The sequence below is a fragment of the Solenopsis invicta genome, chromosome 13 (assembly GCF_016802725.1).
Source record: "Solenopsis invicta isolate M01_SB chromosome 13, UNIL_Sinv_3.0, whole genome shotgun sequence".
NCBI classification, from domain to species: Eukaryota; Metazoa; Arthropoda; class Insecta; order Hymenoptera; family Formicidae; genus Solenopsis; species Solenopsis invicta.
In genome coordinates this window covers 11,067,531-11,093,308 of record NC_052676.1, presented here as the reverse complement: position 1 = coordinate 11,093,308, position 25,778 = coordinate 11,067,531, and the positions used below count along the sequence as shown (strand labels likewise).

At 41.4% G+C, this 25,778-nt stretch overlaps 1 protein-coding gene and 2 long non-coding RNA genes across 3 annotated transcripts; all 3 read right to left on the bottom strand.

Moving 5' to 3' along the window:
* Positions 1-12,894: 12,894 nt before the first annotated feature.
* LOC120359460 lies at positions 12,895-13,666 on the bottom strand. The gene is made up of 3 exons (XR_005576237.1): positions 13,573-13,666; positions 13,333-13,422; positions 12,895-13,251 (listed from the first exon to the last, which is right to left on the bottom strand). It is a non-coding gene; the product is annotated as an uncharacterized LOC120359460 (long non-coding RNA).
* Positions 13,667-13,774: 108 nt separating this feature from the next.
* Positions 13,775-18,016, bottom strand: LOC120359391. Its single transcript, XM_039456712.1, has 7 exons — positions 15,746-18,016; positions 15,368-15,495; positions 14,851-15,287; positions 14,681-14,771; positions 14,372-14,564; positions 14,064-14,231; positions 13,775-13,913 (listed from the first exon to the last, which is right to left on the bottom strand). Exon 1 carries the CDS (start codon positions 17,912-17,914, stop codon positions 16,208-16,210), a length of 1,707 nt encoding a protein of 568 aa, XP_039312646.1. The 5' UTR covers positions 17,915-18,016; the 3' UTR covers positions 13,775-13,913; positions 14,064-14,231; positions 14,372-14,564; positions 14,681-14,771; positions 14,851-15,287; positions 15,368-15,495; positions 15,746-16,207.
* A 201-nt stretch (positions 18,017-18,217) lies between these two features.
* Positions 18,218-19,121, bottom strand: LOC120359305. The gene is made up of 3 exons (XR_005576109.1): positions 18,980-19,121; positions 18,703-18,796; positions 18,218-18,382 (listed from the first exon to the last, which is right to left on the bottom strand). It is a non-coding gene; the product is annotated as an uncharacterized LOC120359305 (long non-coding RNA).
* Positions 19,122-25,778: the final 6,657 nt, after the last annotated feature.

Sequence of the window (25,778 nt, the reverse complement as noted above, 5' to 3'; positions counted from 1 at the left end):
GAGAACCGAGCCCTGAGGGACCCCGGCGAGAACAGGCATCCAAGACGAGAAGGAGCCGTCCGGGCCACGCACACGCTGGTGACGCCCCGTAAGGTAGGGCCGCACCCATTGGCAGGCGGAGGGAGACAGGCGGAAGGAGCACAGCTTACGAAGAAGGAGCTCGTGAGAGACCGTATCGAAGGCCTTTGTAAAGTCGAACAGGACGAGCATAGTGACCATCCTTTTGTCGATGGCCAGTCTCACATCGTCGAGCAGCTTCAGTAGAGCCGTTTGTGTGCTATGCCCCCTTCGGAAGCCGGTTTGGAGAGGATCAAGAAGGTTGTAGGTCGATAGGTGGGAGGAAAGTTGCTCGAAGGCAACGCGTTCGAGCACTTTGGACAGGAAGCAAAGCAAGGATATAGGGCGGAAATGGGAAGGTTCGGAGGGATGCTTGGATTTGGGAAGTGGAATAATGTGAGAGAGTTTCCAGGAGGAGGGAAAGGAGGAAGTGGTAAAGGACCGGTTAAAGATATCAAGGATGAAAGTAAAGATGCACGGAAGACACATTAAGATGAGGCGACGATTGATGTCGTCGGGTCCGGAAGAGTTGGAGGTGCTGTGGCGCAGAGCACGCAACAGAGCGTCGGGTGTAATATGAAGGAAGTAAAAGGTGGAAGGGTCGGCTAGAGGCGAGGAAGAGACAGAGGAGCAAGGAAGAGGAGAGGGAGAGTAGGGTGGGCTAGAGGGAGAGATTTGAAGAGAGCCTGGCGGCGGGATAGGGGGGTCGGGTGAGGCAAGGTGAGCTAAGGAGAAGAAGGAGTTCAGGATTTCTAAAGAGACGTTTAGATGCGGACACTGGGTCCCAGCGCTAGCGAGGCCCAGAGAGCGCAAGTCGGACCATAATCGTGCTGCGCTGGAGGTCGAGCCAAGCCTTTTAGTCAAGTAAGTATTTTTGGCAGACTTAATAGCGGCCTTGGCTTGGTTGCGGAGCACTCGAAAGGTTTCCCTCCTCGAGGGAGAGGGGAGGCGGAGGAAAGCTCTCCTAGCTACGTCCCGCCTTCGCAGGAGATCACGGATGGTGTCATTTATCCAAGGGGCGGGAGGTCTCCTCGCTATGAACGATTTTAACGGGAAGAGTTCGTCACGAGCAGAGGTAAGGAGTTGACAGAAAGCGAGAACCATGTCGTCGACATGGGAGAAATTACGGATGCGTAGCCAGTTAGGAGATAGCAGGAGACTGTGGAGAGTCTGTAAGTCGGTCCTGGAGTGATCGCGGATGGTGACAAGGCGAGGAGGGAGGCGATGGATGAGAAAGTTGAGTGACACCTCGATGAGGTCGTGGTTGGACAGGAACGGAACTGGAAGTTGATGGTGAGACGTTACGAGAGAGGGGCTGCTAACGAGGCAGTGGTCGATTCTGGTATGAGAGGTGGTGGTATGGTGAGTGTTGCCGAAGGGAACGAAAAAAAGATGATTGGTGGAGCAGAAATCCAAGAGAGATTCCGTGTCGTGAGTGGAACGGTTGGTGTCGATGTTAAAGTCTCCGATGATGACTGCGTTGCGGAAAGAGGGAAGGAATTTTTCAAAGTCGGCTTGGAAGATGGAAAGATGACCGACTTTGGGAGGTCGATAGATGACGGCTAGAAGGAAAGGATGGGAAGCCTTTGGGGAGACGCGAAGCAGCATGTATTCAGGCTGGCAGTTGTAGGGACCAGGGGACGCTGCAAGGATAGAAGCGCCGATGTCGCCGCGCACGTAAACGCCAATCCCCCCTCCCCCCACCCCTCGCGGTCGCGTCGAATGACGCGATAGCCGGGAAGGGAGACGAAGTTGTCGGGAACATGAGGCTTAAGCCAAGTCTCCGACATAGCCACAATATCGAAAGTCACCCGGTGGAAAAAGTCCGCGAATTCAGAGAAATGGGGGAGGAGCGATTGGCAGTTCACGTGGCAGAGACGCAGGTACTCCGGAGGCAGACGGGCGACCTGGGCAGACCGTCAGTCCTTTCTGGACCGCAGGACCCTAGCCGAGGCAGCCGCGTCGGAGTTAATGTTAGGAGGGGCACCCCGTGGGAGGGGACCGAGTGGAGCCGGCGGCGCGGGGGTCGATCGTGAAGCCAGGGGAGGCCGCGAAAGACCGGCGGCGCTCGCAGGCGCAGAGGAGGAGCGTGCACCGCTCGGAGACGGCCCGACATCAACCCCGCCCGAAGAGGGCACCGAGCGCCCCCGAAATCAGCGATTGCAAGTGCGCACGGTCGCGGATGCGGATAGGGGGGGTGTTAGAGTGACGCCGGACAAGGATGAGCCCATTTCTCACCCACGAGCGATGCAGGCGTCCCTCCCTGACAGCGCGCCGCGCCTCGCCAAGGACCTCACGGGCGCGAGGAGAAAGCCGCTCGTTGATGTCGATGATACCAGGCGGAAGACCGGGAACGTCGGATCCATCCAGCATCCCCTTAGCTCTCTTCCCGGCGATCCACTGGTTCCGAGCGTCGCAGGTGGTCAGCTTGACGATGATAGGGCGAGGTCGTCCACCCTTGGCAGGGATGCGAAAGCACGAAGTTATATCGCCAGGGGCGACCTCCACACCAATGGCAGCAGCAATGCTCGAAACAGTCTCGCGGAGGGCTTCAGAAGGTGGCTCCCTGGCACCGAAGATGATAAGTTCCGAGCTCAGCTTGGCCCGCTCAAGAGTCTCCAGCCTTGCCTCGATCCCCTCGAACTCCCGTTGGTCGCCGGACGGACCGCGCATCTCGAGGGCATCCATGCGCCTACCGAGAGCATCCTGCTGCGTCCTGAGATCGAGGATGGACGCAGTGAGAGTGTCCGACGTAGCGGAGAGACGCGCGTCGAGGGCAGCAAGTTGCGGCTTAATAGTCGAGAGATCCAGCAGTTGCGTCTTGATTGTGGAGAGGTCCCGCAGCTGTGTCTCGATACGCGACATCTTGGAGAGCAGAGCGGAGAGGATGGAGTCAGAATCGGACTCCGGAGGAGCAGGGCAGACAGCGGCTGAGTCACTTGGTGTGAGAGCGGAAAGGCGAGAGCGGCAAGGTTCCTGACAAATTGGACAAAAAATGTCCGGAGAGGTTGCTGAGTCGGTGGGGAGCTCCATGCATTCCGCGTGGAAGGTGTGCTTCGCATCGCGCTCGCATTGGATTGCTGTTGTCGCCGACAGAAACCTTTTGCACACTCGGCAGGACAGAGGCATACTGATTGGCTGGAGATTGTTAGGCCGGCCCGTGAAGTGTTGCGGGACGCACAGGTGATGTGGAGCAGGTAGGTTTGAGAACGCGCTCAGGCGCGCGCTCGCCGGCGATGAGTAGCAGAACGCCGAAAGCGCTCCAGTCACGGCGCAGGCGCAAGAGCAGAATGCCGCTAAGAGAGACCCATAACCTCCAGGAGTAGAGATAGCCAGAAAAGCAGCGAGAGAACGCCGAAAAGTGAAGTTGACACTCACCGCGACAGTGTGGTGTCAAGTGAAAGAGGCCCTTGACAGACAGAGGCTGAAAGAAGCGGCCCCGGAGGGCAGAAAGCAGCAGAAATAAAGCTCAGAAAGCGGAGCGAACAGGCAAGCAAGTGACAGTACTCACGTGATCGGAGAGAGAGAATGAATGAATGAATGAATGAATGGGCGTTTATTACTGTCCTAGGGCAAGCCCTCTAAAGACAGGCAGATACATAGCAAGAACAGATAAAGAAGAAAAGTGTCGACTTAAGACTAAATTATAAACATAAAAATAAAAAATAAAAATAAAAACAACTAAAGTAGAATAACGATGCATAGAATACAGATAAAGTATCGCAATAACAAAAATAGAGATAAAGACTAAGAAGTGCTCAGAACCGAAAATACATAACTATACGAAGATTGAATAGCAAGGAACAAACAATAAGTGAAAGAAAATAAATATGTATATTGCCGCAAAAGAAGAGAAAAACAAAAGAAAGTAATGATTAGGGAATATGCGTGGAACAAGGGAGAACAAAATAAGGTAGAGTAGCTTGAGAGATAAGCTTGAGAATTAAGGCGGAGGCTGGGACTGAGACGCACCACGCTGCTGCAAAAAATCGAAGAGGCCACGTCTGAAGGAGCGAGTAGACTCAGCGCTGCGAACCGCAATGGGGAGAGAGTTCCAGAAAGAGGGAGCGGTAAAGGCGAAGGAACGCTGGAATGTAGAGGTGCGGCAGGAGGGGATCGCTAGGTCCAGTGGGGAAGCTCTGGAGGCCGCTCTGGGTCTTGGACAGGGCAAGAGCAAGGAGGCTAAGTAGGGAGGGATGCCGGTACGGAGGATGGCAAAGATGAAGCAGCCGAAGAGGTAAAGTCTCCTGTCATCCGCCCGCAGCCAGCCAAGCTAGGAATAAAAATGTGAGACGTGATCATCCCAGCGGAGGTCGCAGATGAAGCGTACGCAGGAGTTCATCAGACGCCTGAGCTGAAGGCGATGCGACCCGGTGAGGTCTGTCAAGACGGCAGAGCAATAGTCAAAGATAGGGAAAATCAGAGAGGACACGAGGCGAACGCGCAGGGGACGTGAGAGGCAGTGCCGATAATATTTGAGGCGCCAGAGTACGCCATTCACGCGCTGGGACACAGACCTGACCTGCTCGTTCCAGCTAAGAGTGCTGGTGAAGATCAAGCCAAGATTGACCACCCGATCGGTGACCTCGATAGGAGTGCCGTTAATTTCCAAAACGATGTTGTTATTAGCAAGAATATTATTGACATAGCGAGCACTGCCTAAGAGGATGGCCTTGGTTTTCATGGCGTTCAGGGTGAGTCGGTTGTTGCGAGCCCATTGCTCTATCGCGGAGATGTCCTCTCTGATCCTCCCAAGCGCGTATTCGAGATCGGCAGGAGAGAAGTCCAGGTAGATCTGCAGATCGTCCGCGTAGAGTAGATGTCGGCTGTGGCGAATCACTGTCCTCAGGTCATTAATAAATAGAGCAAAAAGCAGGGGGCCGATAACGGAGCCCTGAGAAACGCCTGCTTGGATAAGACTCCAAGAAGAGAAGCCGTCGTGACCGCGGACACGCTGGGACCTGCCAGAGAGGTAAGACTCGAACCAGCGAAGGACGGGGCGGGAGATGTGGAAGTGCGGAAGCTTACGCAGAAGCAGCTCGTGGCTGACGGAGTCGAAGGCCTTCGAGAAGTCGAATAGGATGAGGAGGGTGACCTTTCTCTGATCAACAGCCCGTCTAACGTCGTCCGCCAGCTTGACGAGCGCAGTCTGTGTGCTGTAACCGCAGCGGAAGCCGGATTGAAGAGGATCGAGGAGATGGATAGAGGAGAGATGGCAAGAGAGCTGATCGAAAACGATGCGCTCGAGGATCTTGGAGAGAAAACAGAGGAGAGAAATAGGGCGGTAGTCGGAAGGAGAGGAGGGAGTTTTGACCTTGGGAAGAGGGATAATGTGGGAGCGCCTCCAAGAGGAAGGAAAAGTGGAGGAGTTCAATGATAAGTTCAGGAGATCGAGGATAATATGGAAGATGAAGGGGAGACAATCAAGAATGAAGCGGCGACTCAAGTTGTCTGGACCTGCGGCATTAGAGGAGCATCTGATGAGCGCCCTATGGAGGACAATGGGCGTGATATGTAGGAAGTAAAATGAAGAGGGATCGGATAAGGAGATAGATGAAGATGGGGAAGAGCTAAGAGGAGAGAGAGGGACCGACAGAGGGGAGGAGGCAAGAGGATGAGGGGAGAGAGGAGAGAGATGAGCGGAGCAGAAAAAGGAGTTGAGTTGGTCGAGAGAGAGGTCAAGTGTCGAAGAGGAGGAGCGAGATTTGGCAAGACCCAGTGATCGTAGCTCAGACCACAGCCGAGCGGGCGATGCTGCAGAATCCAAGCGTCGACCGAGATAGCCACTTCTGGCAGTGTCCAGAAGGATATTCACCCTGTTACGCAGGGATCGGAAGGTGGCCAACCTAGCAAGAGTGGGACACCGACGAAGAGCTCTCCTGGCAGAGTCCCTTTCGTTCATGAGTTCGCGAGTGTTCCTGTCGATCCAAGGAGCTGGAGGCCTCCTAGCGCGAAAGGTGCGGAGTGGAGCAACGGCGTCGAGAGCGGTCTGAAGAAGGGCAGTGAAGGCATCAACCTTGTCGTCCAATGCAGTGGACTGGTGAAGGAAATCCCAGTCGAGGGAGACAAGACAATGAGAGAGCGTCTCAAGGTTGATACCGGAGAGATTGCGAGCAGAGATGACGCGAGGAGGAAGTCTGTTAAAGTTACAGTTGAGGGTTACCTCGATGAGGTCGTGGCAAGACAGAAAGGAAAGGGCGTGTTGATGGTGAGACAACGCGAAGGACTGATTGCTGACTAAGCAGTGGTCTATGCGGGAGTGAGATGTAGCGGTATGGTGGGTGTCGGAGAACGGAATAATGTGCAGACGATTGCTCTGACAGAAGTCGCGTAGGGAGGCGGCGTCATGAGACTGGCGGTTTAAGTCAATGTTAAAGTCGCCTATTACGACCGCCGCTGGGAAGGAGGGGAGAAGTCCCTCGAACTCCTGCTGAAAAGTGACTAGATAACCCAGCTTAGGTGGCCGATAGACGACAGCTAAAAGGAACGGCTTCTGACCAGCTGCAGAGATGCGCACGATCATGTACTCGGGTTGGCCGCAGTAGCGCGCGGGCGAGGTAGCAAGCACGCTCGCGGACAGCCCGTCGCACACGTAGGCACCAATACCCCCTCCCCCCGACCCACACGGTCAACCCGCAAGAGCGAGTAACCAGGGAGGCGAGCCAAATCGTCAGTAGCAGGGGGCTTAAGCCACGTCTCGGACATAGCGATGATGTCGAAGCGGTTGCGAGAAAAATAGTCGCGAAACTCGATGAAATGGGGGAGGAGGGATTGGCAGTTGACATGGCAGAGACGGAGGAACCCAGCAGCAGCAGAGTCGACAATCGAGGTGCGTCAGGTCCTACGCGCGGACGAGGACGGGACGACAGCCGCACAGCCGGCCCCAGGCGCGCCACCGGACGCCGCCGAGGGCACACGAGGTCTGACAGCCGGCGCCCGCGGAAGGCGAGGCGCCGAGGACGAGGTCGCCAAAGTGGAGGCGGCAGAAGAAGTCGCCGAACCTCCGGCGTCCCCGGCGGCAGCGGGGGGCGGAGGGCCGGCTGTGAGGCTGTCGAGGTGTCCAAGATGGCGAACTCTGATGGGTGATGTGTCTGAGTGTCGCCGGATGAATACAAGGCCGTTGCGGACCCAGGCGCGGTGCAGCCTACCGCCGCGCACTGCACGCCTAGCCTCGCCGAAGATAGTCCTCGCTGACGATGTGAGTCTCTCGTTGACGTCAACTCGGGAACCGGAGAGCTCAGCCGACACCTCGGCACCCTCGAGGACGCCCTTGGCTCTCTTTCCTTCTATCCATCGGTTTCGCGCCTCACTGGAGGAGAGCCTGACGATGATCGGTCGCGGTCGGTTCCCCTTGGATGGAATACGAGTGGCAGAAATCAGATCGGGAGAGGCATCTATCCCGAGTGCGGAAGCCACGCCAATCGCGACGGCGCGAGAGTCCTCGGAAGGGAGCTCTTTAACGCCAAACAAGATGAGCTCATTGTTTAGTTTGGCGCGCTCGAGCGCATCCAGACGCTCCTCGAAGTCGCCAGGTGATGTGCCCGGGCCGCCGGAAGGTCGCGCCTCCAGGGCGCGAACACGGGCATCCAGAGCAGCCTGCCCCGCATTGACCCGGCACACAGATGCCGCCAACTCCTCAGTTCTGGCCTCGATGGTACCGAGAGACTGTTGGACGCTTCTCTCGAGGGAAGCCAGCTGCGTCCTCACGGCGGGAAGCTCTCGCAGCTGATCCCTCATGGCCGGAAGATCCCGCAGACTGCGCTCAATGCCCTCCACCTTAGCCAGCACAGTGGCGATAAGATCCCTGAGATCCGAGGGAGGAAGAACAGATGACGTGGCTCCGCCACTCGCAGGCATCGGGCCACGGGAATCCGACAGGCCCCCAACGAGGCCCAAATCACGGCAAGCAGGGCATGGAAGCACCAGGGAATCGGACCGCGACGCACGATCCAGCAGGCTTGACGCACACACTTCATGATAGATGTGCTTGGGATTGCGATCGCAGCACAAGGCATCAGTGATGGAGATGTAGCGCTTGCAAACCGTGCACGCAAGCGTCATGGCGACGAAGGATAAGCTGATTGGCTGGAAAGAGAGGCTGACTCACCAGTGAGAGAAATCGATTGGCTGGCGACCCACGAACGTACTCGAGCTCGGCGCGCGCAGGCGAGAGCGGTCCGCAAATCAGCATGCACGAACAGACCCGTCCGGATGACAGCGCGCGCGACCACCGGTGAAAGTGAGGTTATGCCGCAGCAGTAGATTAAAAACCGTGAAAGGAGAGCGAAAACGGCGGAGGTATTCTCACCCAGGAGGCAGGCGCCAAGCAAGAAAGCTCTTGACAGGAGAGACCTGTAACAAGCAGCCCCGGAGGGCAAAAAGCGGCAGCAAAGCTTCGAAAGCGACAAAGCAGAAAAGGCACGTCAGAGCGATACTCACGCACACAGAGAGAGAGAGAGAGAGAGAGAGAGAATGTGCGTGCGTGCGCGCGTGCGTGCGTGCCTGCGTGCGTGGTTTATGTAAATGTGTATCAGAACACCGTTTGTCATTAGAGAGCAATCAGCTGATTGCCACTAGTACCCCACGTAAGCGCCCGCGTCGCGCGCTGCCTCTATCTACCTTCCGTATGCAGTTTGTCATTCGCCAACTATTTATGCTTCTAGTTTGAAAACTAGGCATTGCACACAATTTTGGCAAAGGAAAAATTATCGCAAAATTGATCCAGCTATACGACATTTTTAGGACAATTGTTCTGAATCACTCTGTATAAGAACTATGTAAATACAATGTTAAACGTAACATGGAATTTTGTGAAAGAATGACGTCAAAAATAGGTATAAATTTTTTATTTATAGATATATAAGTTGTCACGTACTTTTCCGGACGCCGGAGAGCAACGGCGAAGTACGCGATCAAACAACGGGATAACTCGCGAAACACGCGCGGGAGCGACGAGCGAACCGAGCAACACCAAACGCTCGCACCAAATCGCGAGATTGGGCGCCAGACGCGATAATACCGGTCGCGTCTCCGAGTTCACTCTTCCACTCTAAACACGGCTTAACAACACGCGAGAACGGGTCATGCCGAAACGCGAAATCGTCGCTTGCACGCGGCCAGCTAGCTCCTCTAACCGGTAGAGGGGCGGGGTAGCGGAGACAGGGACGAAGCGGCTCTCTTACGGGAGACGACGGGTAGGCGAGAAACTAAATAACGTCAGGCCGATGTAACAGACAGAGATCACATATATTGCAGATAATAGAAACAGCATACAATAAAATAAGAGAAAAAAAAGAAAAGCGGTTAACGTACAAAAGAAAGGCACAGCGATAAGGCGTTGACCAAAGGAATTAATAATCCAGACGCGGGAATTATTTCAACTCAGACCGTAATTACGCTACACGCGCCGATCACGACGACTGGTCCCGCGCGAAGCGCGGCAGCCAATCACGCGCGCTCTGACAGCGCGGCAAGAACACGAATGCAGAGCCTCCGCTAAGGCAAGCAACGCAATTCTGAGACGGAAGTGCGTACAGTAAAAGATTCGCGCCGACGACAATGCAGTCGCCGGAACGGCATTACAAAATTAATAGACCACGCGCGATACACCAAGTCACCGATATCTCGGACGGCCGTATGATCATGGCCGTAACACGACTCACGCACGTGCGCGAGGGCTTTGCGACTCCCGAGAAGCCGGTCGTTCGCGAGCTTCTACGGCGGGACGGCTCAAACACACGCGGCAGCCGACAGCTGGGTGCCTCGACGAGGTCTCGGGCTTGAGGTGGAGAGCCAGCCAAACACTAAGAAGCAAGGTGCGTTCAATCGCCACGCGGCGGACGCACTCGCACACTAACCTAATGGCTCCACCTCAGAACGCGAGCCGGTCGACACCGACAGCTCGTGGCTTTACACAGAGGTTAGACGGGTCACCTCGACTTCAGCACGGTTCTTCCTCCGCTCCTCGATCCGCGGGGCTTGTCCGGGCCTGGCACACTCGACGATAGCCGCTCCCGATATCTCCAGCCGATATCTCGCACGCTCGCTCACGCTTCGCACCGCAGGGATCGCCGGGTCGCACGCAAAAGCCGAGAGGATCGCGCTCGATGCGCGATCGATGAGCGCTACCCCTCCTACAGGGTGCGCGATATCCTTGCGCCTAGCGGCGCGGCCTATAAGCGGCCGCCCTTATCTAGCCGTGACGTCACGGCAGCGCAGTGTCGGGTCTCCGCAGGTGTCGTGCGGTCCTCGTTGGCATCCAACATCCTTGTCGTTCTCGTCGTCCTCACGGACGACAACAGCAGCAGAATTTTTCCAGCGGCGACTCCTTGCCGCTACCCTCCTCGATGGACAGCCGGCATTCGACGGCCCTCGTCCTGGCCATTCGTCCGCCCCAGCCTGTCCATCAGCTGTGACACTCGCGAGCCTCCTTTGCGTGGCGCTTAGCTGTTGCCACGTCTTATCTCCTCCTCTCCGTCGGCGTTTTCCGGTGCGCTGGCCCTGGACGATCGCCCTCTCCTTTCCCGGTCGCTGTCCGTCTCCCTCGCCGCTGCTGGTCCTTCGGCGGCGTTTGTCGAGGTGCCCGCGGTTACATAAAAGAAGCCGCGAATGATTAAATAAAATAACACGCAACGCAATCCCGCCGGAGATTTCGTTCTCTCGCTGAGCGCCCGACCCGGTCATACGCGCCTCCTTGCGCGACGCTTAGGCGGAAGACGGAGTGGCGAGGCAGCTAAAACTGCCACGTCACAAAGTATATAAGTATATAAGTATAGGTTATTATTAACATTGTTTTTTTAGAAAGCTATGAAGCTACTTTTGAGCTAATTGGGAACGTAAATCGATATAATTGTAAATATTTGAATGTTGAATGTCTTTACTGGATGCACAAGACACATATTTAGAAGCCACAAACGTCACTCTCTTAAAGTCAATCAGTGTATTATAACTGTACATCAGTGAATTGTCACTGATGACCATAGTTATAAGTATAGCACTGCAAACTAGTACAATACTGCTGATGAAATCAGTTGACTACAGTAACTGTTTCCAGCAGTGATATCTGACTGCTGAAAATAGTTGTTGTACACAGTAAAAATAGTAATACGAGGTGTGTTCAAAAAGTATCGCGAATTTTGAATTTTCGCGGGTTACGTATATTCGAATTTCGATCTTTTTGTGGCGTTATGTTGGTACTCATGTCTCTCACTTATGCCGACAAGCTCGGCCATTTTGAATGTTCACTTAATTGTTGACAGCTGCTTTGCTTGCACGTGTTTTGGATCGTCTTCGATTTTTACCTATTCAAAAAAATGGATCAAAGAACCTGTATCAAATTTTGTGTGAAAAACGAAATTAAGTGCGCGGATGCATTCCGAATGTTGACTGTGGCATACGGAGAAGCTACCTTGGACCGAAGCAACGTTTATCGGTGGTACAAAATGTTCTCAGAAGGCCGAGAAGATGTGAACGACGAAGAGCGTGCCGGACGCCCGAGCACTTCAACAACAGACGAAAAAATTAATGAAGTGGAGAAAATGGTATTGGCCAATCGTCGAATCACCGTTAGAGAAGTTGCTGAGGACCTAAACATATCGATTGGCTCGTGCCATTCGATTTTTATCAATGATTTGGGCATGAGACGGGTCGCCGCGAAATTCGTACCAAAATTGCTCAATTGCGACCAAAAACAGCATCGCATGAACATTGCTAATGAGATGTTGGACTCTGTCCGCGACGACCCAAATTTGCTCCAGAGGGTCATAACTGGTGACGAATCGTGGGTTTATGGTTATGACGTGGAAACCAAAGCTCAATCATCTCAATGGAAGCTGCCGCACGAACCAAGACCGAAAAAAGCGCGCCAAGTTCGGTCGAATGTGAAAGTTTTGCTGACAGTTTTCTTCGATTGCAGGGGCGTGGTGCATCATGAGTTCTTGCCACAGGGTAGAACGGTCAATAAGGAATATTACCTGCAAGTTATGCGCAATTTGCGCGAAGCAATCCGCCAGAAACGCCCGGATTTGTGGAAGAACAAAAATTGGCTTTTGCACCACGATAACGCCCCTGCTCACACATCGTTGCTTGTGCGCGACTTTTTGGCCAAAAACAACACACTAATGATGCCGCAGCCACCGTATTCCCCAGATCTGGCCCCCTGTGACTTTTTCTTGTTCCCTAAACTGAAGAGGCCCATGAAAGGACGACGTTACGCTACGCTTGACGAGATAAAGACGGCATCGAAGGAGGAGCTGAACAAGATAAAAAAAAAAGATTTTTTGAAGTGCTTCGAAGATTGGAAAAACCGTTGGCACAAGTGTATAATATCTCATGGGGATTACTTTGAAGGGGACAAAATAGATATTCATGAATAAATAAATAATTTTTGAAAAAACACAAAATTCGCGATACTTTTTGAACACACCTCGTATATAATAATTTGTGCACATACATAAATATATAATTGTATGGGCATATGATTAATATATTTTAATAAATGAATATAAAAATAATATTATTGTTTGCAAAATTTTTTTAAGTTGAAAACTATTTTCAACATATGCAAGAAAATTGAAACAAAAAAGTTATATGATGTACTAAATAAATGAATACTATATACTAAATAAATGATATATCAAATAAAAATGAAAAATTTATGCATTATTAAATTATATAAAATGCAAACTAAGTATATCATTTTTAACAAAAATAAAAATTATTAAGAAAAACAACATAAATTGTAATGATAAAATAATTTTTTCCATAAATTTATAAAATTTTGCAAACAACTAACATAAATATTTATTTTATAAAATAAAATTAAACTGCTGAATAAATTTATGTATCTGATGTGTTATCTATCACATTTGATATTGGTGTGGTATTACAAATATTAATATGAATAGAAGATACAAAAGCATGTGCTTTTTCAGATGAACATTTAATACAATAATGTTCTAAGAAACTGAAAAAGTTTAGTAGTGTTGTAGGATAAGTAACATTTAAAACATAATGTACCTTGAATAATAAATCAAATGCTAAGATTGGCGAATTGATACTTGGAGTCAATGTAACATTATCAGTCTGAACAAAATAAGTTAAACTTTTTCCTTTGATTAATATAATGTAAGGTTAAATTGGACCTTGTGCCTCCTTTTTCATTTCCTTTATTTTGTTCTCCATGCTACATCCTTCCTATAAAAAAGAACATTAAAATGAATATTTAAATGAATATTAAAATGAAGAAAATTAAAATGAATATTTAACAAAACTTACGGGCCAAATTTGTATTAAAGAAGAATTAGGAAATGTAGTAGAATATACATCGTCGTAATCCTCTTTCCTCATATTTTCTTTATTAGAACTCTAAAAGTAAGTGATTTCAATAATTTAAAATTAAATTTTATTCAATTAAATTTAAAGATAAAGCTTTTCCAATAATTATGTATATTTATAAATAAATCATAATCTAAATTATATAATATTTCTAAATTATATAATATTTAAAATATTTACTTTCTTTGAAGTTACACCCTTCTTTTTTCCTTTTCCCTTCCTCAATAAATTTGACACAGGGAGTAAATGCGCTAAAAGTAATATGGTACGAAGATTTTCTATAAAATAAAATAAAATAATTGCGATTAGTATTTTAATATACATGTAAATAATGTAAAATATTTAAAAAAACTGAAGTAAGAGAATTGAACTATACCTTCTTCAATAAAATTTGAAACTCTATATAAATCTTTTCTCACTGTGTTGCAGTATGTAAGAATTCTAGGAACATAATATGTAGAAAATTTTGTTAAAAAGTTATCAGAAGCTCCGCTGTACAATCTGTCAAACTCCTCATCAATCTGTAATCAAAAACATAGAAATGAAGTGAAATAAAATATACTTATTATAAATACATAAATTCTTAATGTTAAAAAAAACAAAAAAGGAAAATAAAATGTGTTTCTCTTTAATACAAATATAAATTATGAAGTCAAAACATTATTACTCACCATTTGACCAGAATAATCAGCTAATCGAGGAAAGTGATCAAATATTTCGTCTATTGTAGGAAGATTTTCTAAAATCCATTTTCTTCGATTTTTCATAGTAATGTTCATACATTCTGATATTGCAGATTTATTCGTTTTAGACGGTACTTTAAATTTCATCCATGAAATCTGGTAGATATATCAAATAAAAATGTAGAAAATTAAAAGAAAATAATTTTTTTCTATGTCGTAAGAGTATTTATCATTAAAAAAAGTATTTGTGTAATTTAGAGAAAGCTATTAATATCCAAAAAAGTATCATAACGCACCTTTTCTTGATACAAATCTTCAGAAAGCAAGTCATCATTTTCGTCATCTGAACTGTCTGCAGAGGATGAAGGTTGACCCATTTTTCTTTTTTTTTGCAGTATATTTTTTCTTGGCAGGTGAAATATTTTTTCTAATTGTCCAAAGACGATATTCAATAAAACCTCTTTTACTAAATGGATCATAGTAAAGTTCCTTAAAATGGTAAAAAAAGAAGATAAATAATTCATTTTATATAACAGTTATACAGAAAAATATATTAAATAGTTTATATTTAAAAAATAACAAATAATTTGTGAATTTTTTCTTACATATCCTTTAGTTGTTTCGGGGTCACGTAATTTTGAAAATTCTGTTACAATACTTTCGGCAAGAGCTACTTTGGCTTCTTCAGGTGGATAGCTGCAGGACAATTTTACAAAATTTCATAAAAATATAAATTTAATTGAATACAACTTCATTTCATAGATACAAAACTTACTAGTTAACTTTGTGTGTTTTTACTAATTCAGAAGTTACTATTCTTATAAGGCTTCGTCTATGACTTTCTGTAAATATGTCTTCTACAGCTGCCAAAACATTAGCACCTTGCAGATGATGTAGAAGCGTCTTACGAACAGTTGTGAAACGCTGCATTACATAAAATTTTTAATTTTTTAAAAATATTTTGACTATAAACGCTAATTTAGTTTTCTGATACAAAAAAGAATATAGCGAAAAAGATTCTTTGGGTATAGATATTTCTTCATTAGAAGTTGCAGTTGTAACTGAAGCAATATTGCTGCTGGTAGATGGTATTTCAGCAATTGTTGTCCAATTTTCAGAGTCAATATTTGCAGGTAAAATAATTTCTCCTGGTTGTTCTACAATTTCTATTTTTTCTTCTGTATCCAATAGTTGCTCCACACGTTTAGCAACCTAAAAAGAAAAAAAGAAAAATATAATGTCGGAAAAATTATATGTATAAAAGATTACTTTATTAGTAAATAAAACATTACCTCAGAAGAAGTTTGAGAACATTCCTCAAGAAATTTTAAAATCTTTTTTGCTGGTCCTTTCTTTATTTTCATATCATTTAAATCCTGTGCATTGAGTAAAAGGAAAGAGGAGCCTTCGATCTTTTCATCTAAAGATTAACAAAAATTGTAATGTATTCATAAAAATAACAGATGTAATAGTAAAATATCACAATAGAAAAAATGCTTAACATAAAGATCAATATCTAGTTGTACAAAAAATAATTGAGGGCTTTCTATTGAAAAATCTATTGAAAAATTACAAGTTACGTAATATAAAATTCAATGTGATACATAATTAAATATAGAAATAGAATTATTATTTGAACGTATATTTAAAGACTAATAAATAAATCTTACATTTTTTGCTAAAATGATGCGATGAAAAAAAACTCCATTTCCATCATAATAAAATGTGACGGAGACTAACATAAAAATTATTGGATGTTGGTTCTGACCAGATAGATAATGGTTTGTAATATGCAAGACTAAGACAGTTCACAAAAAGCTGTGAAATGTTATGCATTTCCCAATCGACATGATAGGCATTAAAATCAGTATCAAATAAATGAGTTTTATATAATGTGGTCAAAAAGTATACTTCATTTCTATTCAACATTAAAATTTCTTTAATACATCCAAAAAGAGGCAAATTTTTTCCGTTTTCTTTATCAATTTTAAGACATACTAATAAATTAAATCGAAATTCCAAACCATTTATTTTTATAGCATTAGTGGTAAATATAGAATCAGTATCAACATATTCTAGATCATGTAAATATGTACGACTTTGGCAATTTTGCACTGTAACTATTTCTCCATTTAATGGCTCAACTCGAATAATTGTGGCATTTCCTTTTCCCCATCTAGCACTTTGAGAACAATTCTTATTAATGTTTTCGGTGGATTTTTAAAATTATGAACATTTTGTGCTCTTAGTTTTATTTCATTATGTTTGGCTTCATAACGCATACAGTTGTACAATTGAAGAGGTCCTGACCACAACATACAATCTGGGTAATGAGTTAAATGATGGAATTTATTTATCATATGTACATCAGGGAAAAGTTGTTTGAATGTTTCCAAAAAATCTATAATGAGGGCTCTCAAATAAGACATAAGAAAAACTGTAACTTTTGGCGCAAATACGATTTCCATAATTCTTAGCAAAATGAGAATCAGCTGTAGATGTTCTTCTCCTGTCAAGACCCAATCAGAAATTAAGAAAGGGAAAACGCGAAAAAGACACCATATTTGCATAGCTTTTTGATTTAAAGTATGCCCTTTTACACGCAATATTCTTTCACTGAAATTTGCCGAAGGCTTATTCTTTCTTTCAACAAAACCATATTGAAATGATGCTATTCTGTTGTTAAAATCATTTATATGAAACAATTTTATTTCCAAAGTATAACGAATTAAAACTAACTTTAATATCATTGGTCCAATACCACAAAGAATATCATGCATTGGATCAAAAATAAGGTTTTTACATATATGAAAGAAACGAGATGAATGTAAGCAACACTCTCCATGCATTCCTGTTAACGTTTTAGCATTATCGCTATAGTTTGCATTATGTAGTAAATTTAAGTGCTCATTGTAAACTGCCATATTTCTTGATTGTTTAATTTCTATGCTATCATTATGCAAATCTTGTCTAGTATAAAGACACATTCGACAAAAGAAATGAGAAGATGGACCTAGCAAATTAAATACTTCATGGACAGCTAATCCATCCCCAACAAATGCAGTCAATGATGCACGCAAAATATATTCTTGTTCTTCTGAAAGTATAACAACTCCTTCATCACTTTCTAACTTTACAAGATCTTCTAAGAAAGGACTTAATATTTTTTTCATTTTATATTTTTGTATGTCAACATGACAACAAAGAAGCAAAACGTGAATACTGCTTGTTTCAGAATTCATGTGAGATGGAAGATTCTGTATTGTATAATAAAAGACTCCTAATTTATGAATACCGGTCTTAGAACCAAGTGGATTGACAATTTCCAGTTCATCATAATAAAGTTGTATTCTAATGGCAAGTTTATATTTCTGAAAAAAAGGATGATTTTTAAAATGCTGCCCATCAATAAAAGATGCAAGAATGCCATCATTTGATTCTTTCTCTGCTTCTATTACAGCGCGTATGTCTTTATTTCTAAGCACCATTGTTAAAGAATCTATTATAGAAACATATTGACAAGTTTTAAGAATTATTCTTGGTACAGAAGTGCCTGTTTTCTTATCAATTGCATTTTCTATACGTTTATCTAAAGGTATTTCCTGAGGCTTGATATATTCTGTATTATTTGTTAAAATTTCCATTTGTTCTTCAAGTGTTCTTAAACCTTCAAAAGATTTATCTATTTCAAAAGAATGTAATAAATTATTAACATCAGGGTCATGAAGCATTTCTTTAGATTGCAAAAATTGTTCAACTTTAGTTTTTAATGATAAACCCAAATTATTTGTTATTTGTTCATATTCATCAAGAATATCAGTTATAATGCTTTCCGTCATTGATACTTTTGATTGTAATCTAATTATTAGACTTATTAAAGAATCTCTTAAATTAAAATTGTCACAAATTTTTAAGGACTCTACATTATTTGAATTTTCAGATATTTTGTTTGCATTATTTTCATTAATAATTATATCATCATACGAAGAAGTGGATTCTGTATTTTCTACAGAAAGGTTATAATTTTCTTTTCGAGAAAAATGAATTTTCTTTATATGATTTCTTAAAGAGTAAAAATGAAGAAATCTTCATTTCAACAATTATAATATAACAATATATTATAATTGTTGGTAACAATTTTTTTGACCACTTTGAAACCCAACTTTGTCTATTCCGTGTTTGAGTGTCAAACCATGTACTATTGTAAAATGTTTTGCCAAACCATTTAACTCCCCCTTTACAGTATTACGACACATAAAACATTTCAAAGGCTCCATTGCTGATATATTTTAATGAAATTTTTACACCTGTAATATTAATAAACATGATTTAAAAATAACTTTATTATTTTATAACTATTATCAAGAAACAAAATAAATAAATAGAAATGATAAATATGTAAAAAAGGAAAGATGACATTTAATCAATCTTTAAATATAAATATATATTCTAGGAATGTGGCAGTCGTATAAATAATTTGCAAAAAGAATAAAGTCTGAGATAGCATTCCGAGATGTAACAATAAATATATAATAAAATGTTAAATTTTGCTATTTGATGCTTCATATTTCTAAATATCATAATGCTTGTTAAAAAAATGTAAAAAAAGATATATATGTAAATTAACCTTCAAACTTTTTTCGTGTCTCCTCATCTGTTATTTCCTCGATTTTTGTTCCTAATTCTTGAATAGACAAATTTGTTATTTTTCTCATTTTAGTCTGCAATTGAGAAATAAATATTAAAGATAAAAAGAGAAAAGTTCACGTGTGTGTCTGCGACTACGTATTACATAAAACACTACAAGAATGGTTATGATAACGAAATACACACAATAATGAATATAATAAAATGTTATAATTATAATAATATAATAAAATGCCACATAAAAGCGTTGAACTTACCAAATACCGTCGATCGTTGCGGACAATGAGGACGGATAGCAGCTAACGTGTTGTAACTTGTATCAGTTACGACGTACGACGAACGATGCACGACACGACCGGCACGACACACGACACAAGCACACGCATACCGCGGACGCCGCAGCAAAAGAACGGATATATCGCGCAGCAACAAACTGAGCTCTTATTGGCTCGCGGTTACAGATTTGCAGTGAAATCTTACTTTCACTGACTAAAATCACGTAAATACTCACTGATTGTCCGTGACATACTGTTAGACTGATTCAATCAGCGTTATTTTCACTGATTGACTTTAAGAGAGCAATGTACACTGGAATTTTATTTGATTGTTGGGCCGTTCTTTATTAAAGGAAACTTAACAGCGGAGAATTACTTAACTTAGTTATTTAAAACTTAAGTTTATTCAGAACTTCAATGATATTTGGTACCAGCAAGATGGGACGATACTTTACTACGGTTTACAATTACGGCAAAATTTGAATGAAGTTTTCCTAAATAGGTGGAGAGAAAGAAGGAGTTACATTAAATGGCCAGCACAATCCCGATTTAAATCGACTATTTCTTGTGAGGATATTTAAAAGATAAAATTTATAATATAAACCTTAAAATGTTGATGATTTGCTAATGACAAATAAAATTACAGCATACCTAATGAAATTTGTAGTAATGTAATTTTAAGTTTCTCTAATTTTCTAGTATATTATCAGATTGTACAGGGACATCAATTTGAGCATTTGCTATAATTGTCATTTCTTTAAAACAGAAATTATAATATTCCCAGCACGCGCGGGAATCTCGCGCATACAGTATAATCAAATGAAGCTGAGCGCCGACGGTACTAACTTTCAAGCTTCACAATTCGGAATGTATTTAAGGAAAATAAACTTTATTATAATGTGTTCCCTACCGTAAAAGTCGTATGTGATGAAATCATATACGATCGCATATGATATTGTCACATGTGTTTTTGGGATGCGATCGTGTGTGCATAATATACGATTCATATATCTATCGCATACGAAAAAAAGCGCAAAGTTTTTTGAAATATCTACATAAATATGTATTATATTACACCACATAATCCCAATGAGCAACACAATATTTTTATAATATTTTAAAAAACTATTTTTGCAAAAAAAAACCATTTTTAGGAATTTTTTTCGGAAATTCTCGAGCGGTCATCCATCTAATCGCGACCCCGGTGAACGTTGTTTGACTTCGAAGATCGCTGCGAACTAATCCCTCATGATGACCTGTGAACACTATATGCTGATATGCGTATATAACTGATAATCAGGTCAATATACGTTATCGAAAAAATGAAATATGTATAAGTAAAGCATAATATTTATATTTAAAATACGATATAAATTATTATTAATTTTAATAGTTAATAAAATAGTTCTTTTACTATTTTCACAAATGCGAAATAGCATCTAAAATAACTTTTGTTATTTGTTTAAATAAGAATGCAACTAAAAAATATATAAAAAATACTCAAATTTAATGAATGGCGTGCCGAATTAATTTTTAGTCATAACACAGTTCTAAATTGAACAAGATTTGAGTAAAGTATATAAAAATCACACAAACAATACAAGCACGAAGATCTAACTGCAACCGTTGAAGGCATTCTTGTTCAATTTGTATTGATACAGTAATGGTCAAAATATCTATCTACTACTTTAAAAAATATATGTTAATATAATACAATAATTAAATTAAATATGAAAAAATTTTTATTAAAAAACATTTAACAAATATTGTCTGCTCATTAGGATATAAATCGAGTTTTCTTCATTCATGAACCTATTTCGTCTAAAAGTATATATATATATATATATATATATATATATATATATAATTATATATTTTTCATTATTAATATCATTAATAATCTGTACAAAGATTCAAATACTGCATAGATTACAAAAAATAAACTGATTTTAAATACATCGACAATATATGTATATTATCCAATGTGTAACAGCCAAAATAAAATAATTATTTATTTAAAATGTATATAATTATAGTTATTGCAAATAAATAAACAAATGTAAGATAATTTATAAATCGAGTTAACATTTATTGTTGTTATGCGAAAAAAAACTCGGTTTCAGAAGACTTTTTCAATGATGACTTCAATGATTTAATTAGAGTTACGCTTGGCAAAATATGCATGTATTTCGTATAAGATGTATATCGTATATGATGGATGTGCTATTGTATAGAATCATATATGATTCTTATACGATAAATCCGCATGTTAAATACGTGATTTTATATAATTTCCGCCCGTGATATGTAATTCGTATGTGATCGCATAACGATCGTTTGTCTAATAATGCGATTGCCATGTGGTCGCATACGAGTCATATAAAAATCATATGTACCTTATACGCAATCTTATATGATTCGGAACATACGTCAAACATGTCACATGTGATTCCGAAACAAATGTCCAACAGTGATATGTAATTCGTATACCATCATATGTCTAATCATGCGATTAGCATGTGATCGCATACGATTCGTATAAGATTTGCATATAATTCTTATACGATCAGATATGATTCATATATCATTTGTATACTATTGATATATGATTCACACACCAAATTTACGGTAGGGTTAAAAGGCTTGATATCGGCTATTAGATTCTGGACTAAAAAATAAGGTATTCCTTTAAAAAAAATCCATTTAATCTTGACTTGACCTTAGCGACCGTCAATCTTGTGTCATCAGTTAAACATTTTATAATTTATAACTTTTATCAGAAACATTTTCTTCAAAAATGCTTAATTTTCCAAATAATCACGGGAACCGGGACTTTTATACACCCTGTACATGAAACAATAAATTGCTTTGATATTAATTTTTTTCTGCGTATCACTGTCATTTGTTATATTATTCATGTAACATTCAACTATTACACAATTATGATATAATTTTATAATTTTTTAAAGAAAGTTCAAAGTGAAATCAAAATATTTAACAAGTTTTATCTAATGTAATCGTTTCTCGTATATTACGCAAATGTGCACAATTTGTGCAGCATCTGTATTTTGGCTCTTTTTCAAATTTTTTATTTTATTCTATTATTTAAAATATATTTTAAAGCGATAGGTGTAGTTTTGATAACGAAATACTTCCGATTTGGAATACCTCCTAATTTTCAACGTAAATACTTATTTTATATAGTAAATAAGATTCACAAATGGATTGTTGGCTCAAATTTCTTGGTCCCTTTCATTTCTCAAAAGTAAAAACAGTTTTTTTTAATTATTGCAAAATATATTTATTTTACAAAAAAAGTTGTCAAACAAAAAATAAAGCTCACGAACAATTCTAAAAATATAGTCATATACATATTTTATCTAACCCTAATACTTTAACCGTTATAATAAAAAAAATATTTTGTAACAATACACTCCTTGCATCGTTCACTATAAACCGCCCTCTGTCCGGCTGAACACCCGCCGAACAAACAAACAGGCGCTACGCGCCGATAAACGTTTTCCATAAACGCGTTTAAATGTGCGAACGCGCCAACTCCGCGCGCACGCGTCGCAAGCCACGCTCGCCGGACGCGAGAGCGACCAAGAGCGAACGTGCGAGCAAAAGAACGATACCGGCTACCGACTTGATCTAGGAAGCAAGGATGCTGTGGTCCGAAGAGGTCCGAACTCCACCCGAACATCCCCAAGATCGTGGTATATAAGAGGGCGATCTCGCAGAGTGATCGAATCTTTTCCCGATCCAGTTATCAAAACCAGACCGAGAAAAAGCGGTATAGCGAGCTGTGCCACTGCCGAGTGATTTCGTCAGATCCGATTTTTTCCAAGCCAAACAACGTGGTGGAGAGCACTTCGCCACGATCGAGAGATCTTGATCAGAGCTCCGATTTTTTCCTGGGTTAGCAAAAACCACGGGGTAGAGAAAACTCTACCTCGGTCGAAAAATCTCGACAGCCATCCAGCTCCGCAGAAACACCGACGACGGATGTCACTCGGGGAATAGATATCTCTGCCTCTACCAAGAGATCTCGAGATAGCCGTCGGCTCGGGGGATACACAAAACACAGGATTTCCCTACTAAGGAAATCCCCGAAAAATCCACCTGCCACGACTTCGCGCTACGAACCGGCTGGTTCCGCGAATTAGGTCGTCGGGCTGTCTGCACGACGTCCCGACTTGCCCTCATCGCGGTCCGCACTATAAACTAGGGTTGACGATTTCATCCGAATCTATGGATATCCTGATATCCGAGTATCCGGATAGTGATATTATCCGGATTCTATATCCGAATATTTCGGGTAGAATATGAAGATCCGGATATCCGAATCAATCCGGATTATTTTTTTTCATCTTATCTAAAAAATTTACAATTGGTATAAAAATCCGGATCCGGATTTGAAAATTGTGTTACAAAGAGAACGAAAAGTACCAGCTTGACATTGCCAGTGTCTGTTTATGTTGACACTCACACTCGCCGTTCGAAGGTTGAGCTCGCTAACACGCGGCTTTGAATTATCATTGTCTGGCAGCGTTATTGGCATTTAGAAAACGAAAATCTACTTATCAGTGTTTGAGAAGTGTACTATGTCAAAGAAGAGAAGTTGGGTATGGCAATATTGCACGGCTTCCGCAGACAAGCTTGAATATCTCAGTATACCCGCATCATCAGCTGGATCTGAAAGAGTGTTTTCCACGTGTGGAAACACTGTAACTATAAAAAGATGTTGCCTTGATCCTGCCAATGTCGATGTTCTTGTCTTTCTGTTCCAAAATCGGAATCTGTTTAATTAACTTGTTTAATTGACCAATTAAAAAAATATTATTAAGTTATGAAGTTATTATTATAAAACTTCTATATATTATGTTTTTGTTCTATATATTATGTTTCCGTTCTATGTCAAGAAATAAAAATTTATCTTTATAATGAGATCTTTTTTCTATAAGAATCTGAATAACAAACAATTTAATGGTTTGGATCCGAACGGCTTCAAATTTGGATCCGAAAGATCCGGATATCCGCTTCAATCGGATATTTAATCTCGGATCTATCTCTATCTCGGATATCCGAATATCCGGATAAACGGATAATCGTCAACCCTACTATAAACCTTGCATCGGTAAGGTAAACACGCCGCAAGAACAATAGCGAATGTGTGCGATAATGATAACGATACGGCGTCGCTTGTATGCACGGACCGAGCAACTTGTAAATAACTAACAAAAGTAAATACTGCGTGTGAATGTACTTATCAAACTTGTAATCGTCTCTTATCCTTCTTACAATAAATCCGAATCTCATCTCAGTGTTAATTACCCAGCGCCCTAATTTCGAGCCGTAACACTATCACGAGCGATCCGTGCTCGGCTAACACAGAGTATTACAATTTTAACACTACTTTTTTTAATAGTCAGCGTTGTTTTCACGAAATATCTCAGAAAGCATTAATATAAAACAAATACAATATTGACACAATACAGTTCCAAGACTTCTAGATTCGAGAGGTGTAGTTCAAAAATATTTTTTAATAAAAAAGAATTCTCAACTGCTGCTAAAAGTTTGTTTAATAATAAGAATGAAAATAGTTCAAGAATTAAAATTAAAAATTCAAAAATTTTAACAAATTAAAAGAAAAGTAGAAACTAAAAATTTAAAGAAACAACACTTAAGAAAAAACAAAACTTAAACAAATTTAAAAAATTAAAAATAAAAACTATAAAAAATTGCTTTAAAAGTTTGAAATAAAAATTAAATTAATTATTGAATTAAATAAATAAACCTACAAACTAAATCAAATAGAAATACTTAATAATTAAATTTTTTTATTTTTTATTATATAATAATAAATTAGACTTATATAGCAATCGGAAGATCCACGATGAATAACAGATATAACATTACCGTGAATAGTTATAACATTCAGCGTTGCATCTCCCCTATATAAGTCTAATTAATTTTTAATATATTATTAATTTAATTATTAAATAATAACTATAAAAAAATTTTTAATGTCAATGTTACGTAAAGTGCCAAAAATTTTCTTTAATTTTCATCTGCTTACATTTATTAATATTTTTCTTCATACGATTAAATTTTCTAAAATACGACAGAAACAAATTATAACAAGGAATTTGACATATAAGAATAACATAACATAAGCAACTACTTCAAATCAGAATTTATAAGAGCTAGGCGTAACCATCCATTTTTGTGTGATATTTTTCATTATATTTAAAAATATAAACAATAACAAAATAATAGACCTGTGATCGCATGATGATTACCAAGTGCTATCACGCTGTACGCGTAAACCTGAGATCATTATTTAAAATATAAATTATTTTGAATCAAATATTCCACGCAGAATCTAAGGAATGCGACTCACATTGTTCGCACGTACCTATCCCGTGCATCGCAGCCTCAGCCAGCGCTACAAAACGCTCACGCACTAACGCTTTGCAAATTCTCGCACGCTTAATTTGTCTATCTTCACAGCACAATTAAAAATAGTAATCAAAACAAAATTACGAGTTTCAACCCGGTAGCTTATTAATGGTGCACTAGGCTCGGGCCGTGCTTGCCGTATCAAAATCGCATAAGAATTAGAGCCGCTAAAGTTGTTTAAAGATTCAGGACCGATAACAAAATAGTTTACATTGAAAAATTCTAACTTTTTGACTATGTAGCGATTCAGAAAAATCAATACTACAGTTCCGCATACTTAGAATTAAAATCCCCTGAAAATTGTATTTTATATTAAATT